The sequence below is a fragment of the Puntigrus tetrazona genome, chromosome 25, assembly GCF_018831695.1.
Source record: "Puntigrus tetrazona isolate hp1 chromosome 25, ASM1883169v1, whole genome shotgun sequence".
NCBI lineage: Eukaryota > Metazoa > Chordata > Actinopteri > Cypriniformes > Cyprinidae > Puntigrus > Puntigrus tetrazona.
In genome coordinates this window covers 13,178,562-13,192,074 of record NC_056723.1, presented here as the reverse complement: position 1 = coordinate 13,192,074, position 13,513 = coordinate 13,178,562, and the positions used below count along the sequence as shown (strand labels likewise).

Genomic DNA, 13,513 nt, shown 5'->3' with positions numbered 1-13,513 from the left:
ATTCTGAAACACATAGAAAAAGATTTTAAACGGTTATCAACTTTTTCCACCTAAACGAGGCATTAGATTTGCACGCAGCTTTGTTCTGAAGCTGATGCTGACCTTGAGTTTGATCCGATTCGATCAAAATAAACGTTTCCTCGACGCGTGTTTTAACATCAAAAGAAAGCCAAGAACCTCTGCTCGATGTTCGCTCGGTTTCTACTGCGTCAAACTGTTTTAACGTGCCATTTTTGCCCTTAAATACAGGCGAAGAAAACACAAAGCCCGAGGTGCTCGCGGAAACGTGCAGACGCAGAGCGGTGGGTTGAGTCTGTAAGGTTCTCATGGGTGGTTTAAGTACGGCGCTGCTCGAGAAACAGTCATCGTTGAAATCAGCGTTTGAAAGGTTGTAAGTCCGCTCGGAAAAAATGGCAGAAACCGCTCCAGCACCGGCAGCTGCCGCACCGCCGGCCAAGGCGCCCAAGAAGAAGTCCGCTGCCAAAGCCAAGAAAACAGGTCCAGGCGTCAGCGAGCTGATCGTCAAAGCCGTGTCCGCGTCCAAGGAGAGGAGCGGCGTGTCTCTCGCCGCGCTGAAGAAGGCTCTTTCTGCGGGCGGCTACGACGTGGAGAAGAACAACTCCCGCGTCAAGCTCGCCATCAAGAGCCTGGTGACTAAAGGCACTCTAGCGCAGGTCAAAGGGACCGGCGCCTCCGGCTCCTTCAAGCTCAACAAGAAGCCAGCCGAGACCAAGAAGAAGCCCGTCAAGAAAGCGGCTCCTAAAGCCAAGAAGCCCGCGGCCAAGAAACCCGCTGCTGCCAAGAAGCCCAAGAGCGCGGCGACAAAGAAGCCCGCCGCTAAGAAATCACCCAAGAAGGCCAAGAAACCCGCCGCTGCAGCCGCTAAGAAGGCGACGAAGAGCCCCAAGAAGGCAAAGAAGCCGGCAGCGCCCAAGAAAGCGGCCAAGAGCCCCAAAAAGGCCAAGACGGTCAAACCCAAGGCGGCAAAGCCTAAAGCTGCTAAGCCTAAAGCCGCCAAGCCTAAAAAAGCAGCCCCCAAGAAGAAATAGATAACTAACGTTACTGTTTTATTCCCCAACGGCTCTTTTCAGAGCCACCCACTAACTCTAAGGAAGGAGCAAATATGCAGTTTTGATTCTTAGTTACTTAGTTTATTGTCTGTACCGATTTCCCATTTCGATCTTTGACACTGGCATAGAAAAAAATACACATGCACAAATAATAATACACAATAATATATATGCACAAATAAGACATACCAGTTAAGGCAGTCACCACCAAGGGTAAAACAACAAAAAAAACTTATATAGATTTTAGTCAGTGTTATACGCAGCTTGCGCAATGAGAGGAGAGCAGGAAAAAAAGTGGATGAGTTTGATCTAAATAAATTTCCATCATTTTTGTCCAGTGTGAAAACAGCTCTGGCCGGTAATCTTATTTGCTTCATTAATTACTCGTTTTAATTTATCTTTCTGTTTGATTATTAAACTGCCATACCATTCTTAGTTAAAACACGTGTTTAAGGAATACATGTTATTCACGTTTATTACTGCAAACATCTTTAATCGACATCGAAAGATTAAATGCAATATTTACTAATGCTTTTCGCATTTGCACGATTTCTTTGTTTTCAGTCGTGTTTAGTAGAAAAGCAACACAATCCCGATGTTAGATGTGAAGGCGTGGCTTTTTGGTGGTGGATGTTGGAGGGAAGTTCAGTTATTGGCTTAAGGTTTTACAAGGCTCTAAACCAATGGGTGACTGGCACGCTCCTTTAAAAGTGGAGTAGCCAAACCGTTATTTGTTTTCTGCTTTTTAATTTGTGAAAGCGAGTGCGTTGGACAATGAGTGGACGAGGTAAAACCGGTGGTAAGGCCAGAGCAAAGGCTAAGACTCGCTCCTCCAGAGCAGGACTTCAGTTCCCGGTCGGTCGTGTTCACAGACTTCTCCGCAAAGGAAACTACGCCGAGCGCGTCGGTGCCGGTGCTCCGGTTTATCTGGCCGCTGTGCTCGAGTACCTGACCGCTGAGATCCTGGAGTTGGCCGGAAACGCCGCTCGGGACAACAAGAAGACCCGTATCATCCCCCGTCACCTGCAGCTGGCGGTGCGTAACGACGAGGAGCTGAACAAACTCCTGGGCGGAGTGACCATCGCTCAGGGCGGCGTGCTGCCCAACATCCAGGCCGTGCTGCTGCCCAAGAAGACCGAGAAACCCGCCAAGACCAAATAAACACGACCACACGAAACACACAAAGGCTCTTTTAAGAGCCACCCACTTTATCTAATAAGAGCGATTTTTGTCATATGTTGCATTTGATCAATTGTTTTAATTTACGTTGAGTCATCGTGAGCAATACACGCGATTTGCGTTGGTCTTGATAGACATGAGTGGTATCAATAGGTGAATTATGAGCCTTTTTAAACAAAACAAAGCGTGTAAAAGAAAGGTCTTAAAATGAAAAGATGAAGGACCGAACGTATTTTTCTGCATTAGGAAGACAAAAAAACCCGCTTAAAACATTTATGGTAAATAAAAATATATATTTTTCGAATAGCTCTGATTGTAATAATCCTTCCAGGTAAACAAAAACAGGACGCTGAATAGATTATTTGAGCGGGAAACGCAGGATACCGCGGCTCTTTCGAAAACCGGAAACGGACTGTCATTGGCCACGTCACGCTGCGATGTAAACACAACAGCCAATCAAATACCGCGGTGAAGCACCGCCCACTGTGTCAGGACAGTTTAAAATAAGAGCTGCTGCGGAAAAGCGAAGTTATTCTTAGAACAAGAAGATGGCAAGAACCAAGCAGACCGCTCGTAAGTCCACCGGTGGTAAAGCCCCGAGGAAGCAGCTCGCCACCAAAGCCGCCCGTAAGAGCGCTCCGGCTACCGGCGGAGTCAAGAAGCCTCATCGTTACCGGCCCGGCACCGTGGCTCTGAGAGAGATCCGTCGCTATCAGAAGTCCACCGAGCTGCTGATCCGCAAGCTGCCCTTCCAGCGTCTGGTGCGAGAAATCGCTCAGGACTTCAAGACGGACCTGCGCTTCCAGAGCTCCGCTGTCATGGCCCTGCAGGAGGCCAGCGAGGCTTATTTGGTCGGTCTGTTTGAGGACACCAACCTGTGCGCCATCCACGCCAAGAGAGTCACCATCATGCCCAAAGACATCCAGCTGGCCCGCCGCATCCGTGGAGAGCGCGCTTAAACTCAACGCTTCGTCTTAAACACAAAGGCTCTTTTAAGAGCCACCAAAATAAGTCTAAAAAGTAGAATTTCTTATATTTCCGCAAAAATACGATGTGCGAAGTCTATTTGACATGAGCCATATGGTGGAAAAGCAACCTTCCCCCTTGTTTGATCATTTTTATTTTCTAGAAAAGTAAGATTTCTTGTTCTTTTGTATTTTAAAATTAATTTGTCAGTGGTGAAGCTGCAGGTTCGCCCTCTTTGGGTGCCTCTACTTAATCTGTTAACAGATTTTGTTATCCTAATTAAAAAAATGTAACCGCCTGGGTTAGTATGTATACACACTATTATGAATTAAATATTTAATTGTGAAAACTCTTCCCTCAGTCTAACAAACATTGCTGTAATTTAGACTATACGCCCATGAACCTTTCGTGTACAGCCTTACCAAGCTGTTGGCGCTTTTTTTTGCCATGGGATATCATTAAAATTATTAGCTCAATAACTTAAAGCAGAGAGGTGAAAACTAAATTAAGAATTAAACCGTTACATCTTGACTTCTTTTTGGCTTGTTGCCATGGTGAATCAATTTCGGTGCTTCACTGTTAATGGCTTTTCGTAGTCGTGATGCACGCGCTAAACTCCGAATCAGCCGTTCTGAAAGCGATATTTCTCTGTAAGTCAGCTTAGAGTTCAAGTTTAAACTCAGCTGGTTGAGTTTTCTTTATTAAACTGTGTGTTTGTTACTGTAAGAAACCAAAGTGGAATCATTTGTATCTTAAAAAGACATGATTTCTGCTGCACTGAAGGTTTAGAACAACCAGGACCATTTTACTTTAATACCAATCGTAAACTGGACGCTTGTCATTAACTTTAGAAATGTACTTTAAAAAGACACTCCATTTACTTTTCTTCCAAAAATGCTTTAATAAAATGTTTAAGACATACAACGCATTTGCAGACAGCAGGGTGAAATCTATTAGCACTTGCAAAAAGCGTGCATCTTAAAATCATACTTTTCGTAATTTATTATAAATAATGCAGAATACATCTATAAGTGGCACAACAAACATGAAATAAAACCCACTATGACCAAAAAGACAAAGTACCGCGATTAAATAGTTAAAAAGAAGAGTGCTCTAGCATTCAATGTATAGCCTGCAAACATTTCTGTACACAGAAATGAAGTGGAATAAAAAGACGAGATGCTGAATCGATTTCAGAGTCGACTGTAGGAGGTGTGACCCCCTTCATGTAGTCTACAGTAGTCCTGACCCACCAGAGCCCTCTTTTTGCATGGCTGACCCAGCCGAGTGATACCGTTGCACAGCGAGCGACCTGAAAAAGAACTGCTCACACACACACACACACACACACACACAAAAAAAGGTTTGAAAAGTTGAGAGAAAACAGGAAAATGCACTATTTAGGACATTCACTTTAGCACTGTACAATGATACCTCAAAAAAATATACTTTATAAAATCACATCACTAAATGTGTTATTAAATGACACTTAATTTGTACGTCAGAGTAAATGTTTCTTTATCCTGTAACCAAGGTTGCTCAAGAAGGGTTAAATCAGCTAAAACTTCCTTTCATTAAAAAAAAAAAAAATAGCCTTTTATAAATATGATACAAATAGATAAATCACAATGCATAAATTTTAAAGTATTATAAAACACTTGTTTTAGATGTTTTATTTCCACTAGTCTGAAAAAAAAATAAAAATGCTTTTGATTTTGGGCTTTTTGGTTTTTCATAAATTTGAAAAAAGTTCATGGAAACAAAACCGGTATTTTTTTTGCCTGCAGTGTCTCCCCTTAAAAGCAGTAAAAATAAATACCTCGACTGGTTCATTTAAGTCATGTTGGATTTTAATAAGAGTTCAATAAAGGATACCTGTTGCTGGCAAGCGAGTGGTTGGGGCTCGAGCCTCGAGAGTGGTTAATGGTCTCCAACACACCTCCAAGGTTCCTCTGAGGAACATTCTCCAGCACTGCCTGCCAATCGGATCATGACTCGTTCAGAGAAACGTTCAGTTTGCGATCTAAATTAAATGATACAAAAATCACTGTAACATCTACTGACTGCTCCGATGCCGTGGCGGCTCTTGAATCTGGGCGTGGAGTGGCTGGGCGTGCCTGGCATTAGATGACTGAACTTTGGTGGCCCATGAGATTGAGATGGGGACATGGACAGTATGTATGGATCACCTATACCAAGAAAGAGATGGGTGAAAAGAGATGGGGAAAAATATTAGATATTTAACGTCTAGATTTGACATTTTCTGAAGAGGAGGACAAGTTTATATGGCTTTAAATGGCTAAATTTTGACATTAAGTCGCATCGTTCGTTAGACATTTAGATGTTTGATAAAACTCTTTGATAACAGTCATCACTCCTGTATTCGAAAGGCTCGATTACCCATCATGAAGCTCTCCACCTCCAAATCACAGTCCGGGTCATTCCTAGAACAAGTGGGGAGAAAAACATGCTGTTGCGTGCTTGCAGTTTTTTAAAGTCAGAAATGTCTTATGTTTTGATGTCATTTCAATCTAAAAAGGTTTTAGCTTTCTTCCACCACAGGAAACTTACGGCACAGGAGTGGAGGACGGCGCAAAGCAGCGCTCTGTCGACTGGGTCTGTTTTTCTGGAGTCTTCTCTTTAGGAGGACCTATACAGAGAGGAGCCGCGCTGCATGTCTGGCCCTTCATTTTAGATAACGCCCAGAGCACCTGCAGGATAAACCAGCGGCCTGCGGCACAAGAAACTCTTTGTTTTAACCCTCAAGGCCTTCGTTTATCTTCTGAGAACAAATCAAGATGTTTTTGAAGAAACTGGAAAACCATCTGAACCTCCATAGACGGCAACATTACAAACACTTATTAAAACATTATCCATCACAAATGTTTGAAAGCACACAAGATGCTCTTCTCAGCGCAGACACGGTACCTAGAGAAAGTGTGAAGAGCAGCAAAGTGAGCGAGCCCAGGTCGAGCGCGGACTGCTGGTTGATCTCCGCGATGGCGTTGACGGGCACCGTGAGGAGCAGAGAGACACGGGAGAAGGTGGCGCACTGCAGGAACGACAGCAGCACCGCAGACAGGAGGAAGTAACCGGCGTGCATCACACACGTCCACAGCGCTCGGAGGCTCAGGCCTGGGAGGAGGGTCACACATTCACACAAAGCGTATTCAAACTGCATTTCTTCTCGTTTGTTCATTTGTGCGCAACGCAAGCACCTGCCCAGCCCAGATAGCCTTGGATCACGTGCAGTCTGTCCTCCAGACGATTCTGCATACTGTCCAAGTACGTCAACATGTATCCCAGAGTCCCGTTCATGCGCTCCAGCTTGCTCATGAGCTCAGAGTAGAAGCGAGCCGTGGTGTTCTGCTGCTGGAGGAAGCCGTTCAGATTGAGCTCTGCGTCACAGGATAAGCACAGACGGAGCCGTGTGAGTTCATTTACCAGAACAGAGTGTTTTGGATATTTGCAAAGGCATGGGTTTCTGGCTTGTTCCGTCTCTAAAGAATGACAAGGATATTCTTGAAAATATAAACACTGGAAGACAAATCAAAATCGAATTGAAATGTAATCTATTCATGATATTTAAAGCTGAATTTTCGTCATCATTACTGAAGTCTTCAGTGTCACATGATCCTTCAGAAATCATTGTAATATGCCGATTTGTTGCTCAAGAAACGCTTGATTATTTGATTAACGGGTCAAATGTTTGAGACATTTGGACCATTGGGTGTCACTTTTAGAAATGTATTAAATTACTTGCACTTAGAATGAATTTTTATTGCATTAGAACTATCCTGCAAAAGAACTGAACAGGAGCAGGACAGTTGATCGACAAGACCGATATATTTGTGTTTAGAGCATTGTTAGCCTTACAAAAAGCCGACCGGTAGCGTATGATTTCAGAAGCAATTACCCATTTTTTCATAGATGTCCTGGGCACTTCCTCGGACCACAGCCAGGTCTTCAAGAATCGCCTGATGTCCCTCCTGCACTTCTGCGCTCTGACCCTTCAGCTGCCCGCTTACGTTCTCTGTAAATGTGAAAAGTTAAGAACGACAGATCATGTTAACCTAGCTACTATAAAGATAATAAACCACTGGTAAAATGACTGACCCATTCTCTGCGTGATGCCCTGAATTAACTGAGCCACCAGCTGCTGGCCGGTGCTGATGAGAGCCTTCTCCTGCGCCAACCTCTGCAGGTTTTCACTGATGGAGGCATCCAGCTGCTCCTGTCCTTCCTTTAGAGCCCCCTGCTGGAGCTGCAGGGCACCGTGACCCTCCAGCAGCTTGTCCAGCGACGCGGCAGTCATCTCCCTCAACTCTTTCTGACCGTTCTGCAGTCAGCAGACGTCACAAAACAGTCAAGCCAGTATCAAACCGCATTTAAAACCCAACGGGCCTCGTACACCGCCACGCTCGGCTCTACGGATGATCATATGTTGCTAAAAAACAACAGCCGTGATATTCAAATGACCTTTAGAAGCAGTTTACAACACCGGCCATTCCACAAGAACGTCATCTCATGAAAGAGAAAGCATTTGTAGAACGCATTTTAAGAGACGATTCTACTATTCAGAGCCACCGTAAGGCAAAAACCCAAAATATCTACCGTCAAGTTTACCCACTTCGTCTCAACTCCTTTGGAACAAACATCGTGCGCAGTAAAAGGAAGGATGTGAGTGAAACGGAGGTCTTTAAAACACACCTTTAGGTCTTTCATGGCATCCAGTTGGCTGCTTGCGGTGGAGATCAGAGCGTTGACGGTCAACTCCGCTCGCTTGCGGAAGTGCTGCTGGCGCGTGGCGTAACACACGGAGCGCGCTCGGTTACTGACAATGTGATACGCATTCCACGTGTCCGAGTCCATGTCCGCTGTGCAGTCTTTTATAGACTGCGGGGAGATATAACATTGCTTTAATCGTCAGATATGATGACTTCTGGTCATCTTGAACTGCTTGTGTTGACCAGAGTGACGAGGTTCGCTTAAACGCTTGTGGTTGTGGCCACCGACCCTACCATGTCCTCAGTGCAAGGGTAAGTCTTGCGGCCCTCCACTTCTGATTGGCAGTTGAACAAAGCCACACCCAGTTTGGCCAGCTGCTCCTCTGATAGGCTGCTGCAAGTAGCTTTAAGCTGGGCAACAACCTAAAAAAAAACTAAATCTTAAAGACACGTTGTTGTTGGTTTTTTTGTTATGTAATGACTATATTATATATATTTTTTTATCTATAAACAGAACGACCACAGTTCTTGCATTAAGCCCAGTGCGTGTATAAAAAATGAGCAACAAATTATGTTACCAACTACAGTTTTTTTTTATATTTTTCCATCTTGCCATGATTGTTGTCGACTACATATTCTTCCTACCCGGAAATGGCAGCTGTCTAGAGGACTGAGCTCCATCTGCTTTGCTTCAGCCAAAAACTTCTCATCAACAACACTCATTTCAAAGGCAGGGGTCTCTCCGTGGAGCAGAATGGGGGCGATGGATTCCTGCGGAGGTGCGGGAGCGGGAGCAGGCTTGTTCAGCCAGTCGAAGAAAGCATCCCCATACTGCACACTCAACATCCACAGCACCACACACCACAGTCCCATCCTCAGAACCACCTGCACACAGAAGAGGAGCAAGTGAGGAAAACATCACACTTAAATGTATAATACTGCCTTTTTTTCCAGGAACACTTTACCAATCCCAATAATCTCATATATAAAGGGATATGCAGTTGTCCGGGAAGGTTTAAAGTCGTTATATTCTGGCGTGCCAAATTATTATGCAAGTTTTATTTTTTTCAAGGGGATATGAGCCAAAACTGTTGGAGAAGGAAAGGCCCACATTGACTACAAAATAATCAAGAATTAACGTAAAGAAGTTAATGAGAAACCGTCAGGAACCATTTAGTCTCCAGCGCCATCGTTTTCCAGAACTGCAATCTTTTGGAGTCTGGAGTGCAAAGTCTCATGTTCTCAGAGACTAAAAATCAACTCAATTAATAAGAATCCCTCATTTAATAAGAATAACGTTGAAGTGAACACTGAAGTCGTGAAATCCATTAAACCAGGGGAAAAAAAGAACAAACAAAACCTAGAATTACAATAGGCCTCCTAATATTTTTTTTTTAATTTTTTTTCAATAATGAAGGTGTTTTTTTTCTTCTCTCATTTAATAAAACCAAAGAAATTTTGAAAAACAAAATATTATTATGATTATACATTATGCTATATAATAAATAGGTCAAATATATATAGAAAACAAATTTAAACGTTAGAAACTCAAAAATAAAATAAAAAAAACTAGTTTTAAATACATAGGCACGCATAAAAATCAATAAATCCACAAATAAATTATTAAATATATAAAATGGTAGAAACACACACACACACACACACACACACACAAAGGCTACCACTGACGTACACAAGTGTCAATGTGTTGGTAAGAACAATATTATACATTTCACTTACAAACACTTATTAGTGTAAAATATTGACACGGTCTTTTGTTAAACGCAAGCGCGCAGCATTATAGGGCAGCGAGGTCTGCCTCTGAAACATGTCTGGGCTTAGATCCTCTCACAGCTGACTGCAATCACAAACAGGAGCAGAGAATATAACCCACATCTATCATCATCATCTCACCGTGCATCCTCAGCTTCACAAACTGAACTGGACCTTTACAAATGTAGAACCTACAAATATGCATTTTATTCCAGGAAGCTATAAAATTAGACACGCGTATACAACAACTATATATTTATATACATTCAAATCCGCGATTTGACGATTGCATTGAACGTCTGTAATAACACGTCCACTGTACTCACCTCGACTTGCGCTATAGCGTCTGCTTCATATAAAAACTTCAGGAGAGATCAATCCACGAACCCTCACCCAAACGCTGCTGCGAGGATTCAACTGTTTAAAAGGACTCGCGGCGGCCAATCGCCGAGCTGCCGAAACATCGCGAGAGCTGCGTTGAAAACAGGCGCGAGATTCGACGAGACTTGAGTATTCGCAAAATGACTTTGGTACGAGTGAGATTGTAAATAAAAAAGCTATTTGTTGTCGTGTTTATGCGCGTTCGTCACGCAAGAATACGCAGGTTTTATAACGTACCTCAGCGGAGTTATGTTTTGAGTGAACGGGCGTCGGCGTCGGTTGTTTTGAATGCACGGGCGTCGGTTGTTATGGAGTCCAAGCCGGTTCCTGCGAAGCTGCTTTACGCCGCTCCTCCGTACGGACAGATGATCTCTCACGAGAAGTGGAGAGGTTCCTCGCTCCTGCAGAGCATCAGAGGTCAGTCATTCACCGCAGACCTGCCTAAATGAAGAGCTGGGCCGGGGTCCAGTATGTGTATTGGAAAAAGTAAGATTAAACCCTTGGAAACTGCTAGTTGGTGAAACTGGATGTTAACATGGTGACTAAGTTTATGCAGCTGGCCCCTAGTTGTTATATACACTATACTGCCAAAAGTATCGGGTCACCCCCTTTTAATGAACGGGTTTGATTACTTTAATAATATCCATGAGTACAAATCTCAATGTTAAAGCATATAATGCTATTCTAGGGACCTGTGTGCTTCAACTGTTTGGACAAGACCCGTGACAATGTCTCTGTGTATGTGACAATGTTAAAAAAAATGATTGACTGAGTCGGTGTGGAAGAAATCGACTGGTCTGCATAAAGACGACTCCTTTTTAAATGCAGTCTTTGAGCCAAAAACAGATTTTTCGCTAAACACCAATGACTTGAACATTTGTCTAGATTAGCGTGAGGTACAGTTTGTCATCTGGAAAGCCTGTTCGTCCTAACGTTGCTGCAACTCGTTCTGTCTTTTCAGGGAGCGTGACGACGATCTTTGAGGAGGAGCTGGGAGTCGTGGACTTCTGCCTCAGTAATAAAACGTGCATCTTGTATGTGTCGGAGAGTGATCTGGTGGCAGGAAATGGCTACAGGAGGAAGATTGTCCAGTTTAGAAATGTACTAGCTGGGATTAGATCACGGGATATTTCATATTACGATCATTCGCTGCCAAATAAAATAAAATTGCACTCATCTTCTAATTTTAGGCTAACAGCGGCCTGCAGGGTATTGTGATTGTGGAGAAGACTCACCTGAGCGAGCAGTACTTCAGCGGACTGCAGAAGTTTGTGGTTTTGGAGCTGGGTCTGACTCTGCTGCCTGTATCCAGTGCTGCCGAAGCGGCTCAGCTCATAGCCCAGCTGGTGAGTGAACACCACGTATTATCCCCGCATCATCTTCATTACGTACAACAGGCAAACCAAGTTCATCTATATAGCACGTATTTTAGTTACTAATGACCTGCTTCTATCATCTGATAGCGGTTGTATCTCCACATTAGCGCTATTAAATCTTCGATCACTATCGATCACAACATTTTCTTGAATAGACTAGAAAACCGTCTTGGCATTAGTGGAAGCTCCTCAGCGTGGTTCAAATCAAGCTCGAGCAAGCCCTCATCACATTATAGTGCCGCGCGTCTGCTGCATTCTCAAAACTCTGTCCGTTTGATAACAATAATATCAACATTTTTAGCTTTAGTAAATGTTTCTTGACCATTCTGTCGGAATTCTGCAAAAACGTTTCTCCATTTGCATCTCGCTCCCGATACAGGTCATCCTAACGCATTCGTCCTCCGCAGGTTCTCGGCGAGAACAAGGACAACCCGTTCGTCAGGAAGAGCGTGACCCGACTGCTCGACCCAGTGGTGCTGAGTCTGGTTCTGCAGATCCCTGGCGTGGGAAAGGTGAAGGCCACGCAGCTCCTACAGCGGTTCCCCAGCATCCATCAGCTCTGCGGAGCTCCACTGCGTGAGCTGGAGCCCATCGTGGGACAGGCCACAGCACAGCATATCGCAACGTTCTTCCACAGCCGCTTCACGTAGGTCTGCCCGCTACCGGCAACAGAAGGACTTTCGACGCAAAGGCAACAGGTGGCGCTAAAGACTCGGCTGCCTGTTGTGTTTGTTCCTTACCCAAGTACCACTCCGGGGTGATATTAATGTGTTTTGTAAGCACGGTTGGGCCTGAGACCGCATTGATCTTTTTGAGAGTTTTTTGGGTTTAAAAAACGAAATGGGAAATAAATATAAAAGTATTATAATTCTGCCCTGTTTTGTCTGCCGAAGGTTTTGATTTCTTTCTGTCAAAAATATAAGACGTAACGTTTTAAACCAAATCTTTCATTAGTTCATTAGTTGATAAGTTCCTTTTTATTTTACAGTACTGTTACTGTAAATGTAACTGTAACGTACAGTTTTTTTTTAATGTAGAATTTGCTGTTGTAACTCTAAACTGACTTTGGTTTGGTTCTCTCAACGCGTTTTGCTGTCTTAACTCTTTTACTTTGTCTTTCATTGCACTCTTTTTATGCACATTTTTTCTTCTCCATATCTTAAAACTCGCTATACTGTAGCCCTTAACTAACACGGTTGCTGTTTTTTTTCCCCTCACTCTTAAAGTATTTGATCCGGCCTCTGTCTCCCTCTGTCAGCACACATACAGTACGGCTCTCTGTCTGAAGCCCCTGTGATCTATTGGTTTTCTGCTCGACTTCCTCTTTTAAGCGTCGCACACTGCTGGCAGAGCTTCAGCGTTCCTGCTGGACTACAAAGCAGCTCACACTCAACGGCTTTCCTCAGGGAGATCAGCTGAAAACCGGCCTCCTTTATCTGCATGCAGAGAAAAGCTACAGCCACAAATTCACGACTTGACTTCCTAAAATCCCTTCAGGAATCCTCTGCATTGCAAACACACGTCTCTGCGGATCGCCCTGTACCCGTCCTTTCGGTCGCTCTTCTGTAAATCTTTTTATCGGCTGACATCGCCTCGGTAAACACGGCACGAACTATGTTCAGTTGTATTAGAATTTCTGTTAAGTATTAGTTACTGTCCTTTCGAGAGCGCATGATCAAATTTTGTGCTTCTGGAGTCCCGATGCTGTCCAGTTTTGCCAGTTTTGGACTACCCTAGCTAATTTCATTGCAAAACATTTAGCTTTTTATTTATTTTTTTTTGTGACTCGCATGATAAAAACACACATTTTGCACCTAAATTGCAATGGCCTAATAATAATAATAATAATAAAAATAACATTTGAATAATTGTTCATTTACAATGCACTTTAGCAGCTCGATGCTTGCAGTTGTTGATCAGTTTAGGGGAAGTGCAGAAATATGGTAGGATAAATGGAAAAGGTTATTTTTTTTTTACCACGTATCCATTATCTGCTGTAACCTTCTAACAAGAAAAACAAAAATAAATCCTTTATATTAAA

The 13,513-nt window shown here is 43.5% G+C and overlaps 5 protein-coding genes across 7 annotated transcripts; 4 read left to right on the top strand and 1 right to left on the bottom strand.

Annotated features, from left to right (window-relative positions):
- Positions 1 to 410: 410 nt before the first annotated feature.
- Positions 411 to 1,049, top strand: LOC122330823 (histone H1-like). Its single transcript, XM_043228159.1, has one exon. The coding sequence runs from the start codon at positions 411 to 413 to the stop codon at positions 1,047 to 1,049; it is 639 nt and encodes a 212-aa protein (XP_043084094.1).
- Positions 1,050 to 1,838: 789 nt separating this feature from the next.
- LOC122330846 (histone H2A) lies at positions 1,839 to 2,242 on the top strand. Its single transcript, XM_043228180.1, has one exon. It carries the CDS (start codon positions 1,845 to 1,847, stop codon positions 2,229 to 2,231), a length of 387 nt encoding a protein of 128 aa, XP_043084115.1. The 5' UTR covers positions 1,839 to 1,844; the 3' UTR covers positions 2,232 to 2,242.
- A 554-nt stretch (positions 2,243 to 2,796) lies between these two features.
- Positions 2,797 to 3,338, top strand: LOC122330839 (histone H3). The gene has a single exon (XM_043228172.1). It carries the CDS (start codon positions 2,798 to 2,800, stop codon positions 3,206 to 3,208), a length of 411 nt encoding a protein of 136 aa, XP_043084107.1. The 5' UTR covers position 2,797; the 3' UTR covers positions 3,209 to 3,338.
- A 753-nt stretch (positions 3,339 to 4,091) lies between these two features.
- On the bottom strand, positions 4,092 to 10,166 carry bmb (brambleberry). Its single transcript, XM_043228114.1, has 13 exons — positions 10,042 to 10,166; positions 8,588 to 8,827; positions 8,237 to 8,365; positions 7,926 to 8,111; positions 7,332 to 7,554; positions 7,132 to 7,248; positions 6,434 to 6,613; positions 6,144 to 6,350; positions 5,787 to 5,946; positions 5,616 to 5,659; positions 5,280 to 5,404; positions 5,091 to 5,191; positions 4,092 to 4,538 (listed from the first exon to the last, which is right to left on the bottom strand). Exons 2-13 carry the CDS (start codon positions 8,813 to 8,815, stop codon positions 4,409 to 4,411), a joined length of 1,830 nt encoding a protein of 609 aa, XP_043084049.1. The 5' UTR covers positions 8,816 to 8,827; positions 10,042 to 10,166; the 3' UTR covers positions 4,092 to 4,408.
- A 19-nt stretch (positions 10,167 to 10,185) lies between these two features.
- faap24 (FA core complex associated protein 24) lies at positions 10,186 to 13,462 on the top strand. 3 transcript variants are annotated; one of them, XR_006248091.1, is made up of 5 exons: positions 10,186 to 10,513; positions 11,058 to 11,197; positions 11,287 to 11,442; positions 11,852 to 12,118; positions 12,699 to 13,462. XR_006248091.1 is itself a non-coding variant. In XM_043228155.1 (5 exons), the coding sequence occupies exons 1-5, from the start codon at positions 10,291 to 10,293 to the stop codon at positions 12,703 to 12,705; spliced, it is 765 nt and encodes a 254-aa protein (XP_043084090.1). In that variant the 5' UTR covers positions 10,186 to 10,290; the 3' UTR covers positions 12,706 to 13,454. The 3 variants fall into 3 exon arrangements, 2 of the variants coding, with proteins under 2 accessions (XP_043084090.1, XP_043084091.1); XM_043228155.1 differs by having other exon boundaries at positions 11,880 to 12,118; positions 12,699 to 13,454; XM_043228156.1 differs by lacking the exon at positions 12,699 to 13,462 and having other exon boundaries at positions 11,852 to 12,676.
- Positions 13,463 to 13,513: the final 51 nt, after the last annotated feature.

Coding starts and splice junctions, on each gene's coding strand:
- bmb (XM_043228114.1), bottom strand. CDS start 8,815: ATGGGACTGTGGTGTGTGGTGCTGTGGATGTTGAGTGTGCAGTATGGG. Junction 8,112..8,236: donor ACCCTTGCACTGAGGACATG/GTAGGGTCGGTG, acceptor ATCTCCCCGCAG/TCTATAAAAGACTGCACAGC. Junction 6,614..7,131: donor GGACATCTATGAAAAAATGG/GTAATTGCTTCT, acceptor CCTGTGACGCAG/AGCTCAATCTGAACGGCTTC.
- LOC122330823 (XM_043228159.1), top strand. CDS start 411: ATGGCAGAAACCGCTCCAGCACCGGCAGCTGCCGCACCGCCGGCCAAG.
- LOC122330846 (XM_043228180.1), top strand. CDS start 1,845: ATGAGTGGACGAGGTAAAACCGGTGGTAAGGCCAGAGCAAAGGCTAAG.
- faap24 (XM_043228155.1), top strand. CDS start 10,291: ATGCGCGTTCGTCACGCAAGAATACGCAGGTTTTATAACGTACCTCAG. Junction 10,514..11,057: donor GCTCCTGCAGAGCATCAGAG/GTCAGTCATTCA, acceptor CTGTCTTTTCAG/GGAGCGTGACGACGATCTTT. Junction 11,443..11,879: donor CTCAGCTCATAGCCCAGCTG/GTGAGTGAACAC, acceptor CGTCCTCCGCAG/GTTCTCGGCGAGAACAAGGA.
- LOC122330839 (XM_043228172.1), top strand. CDS start 2,798: ATGGCAAGAACCAAGCAGACCGCTCGTAAGTCCACCGGTGGTAAAGCC.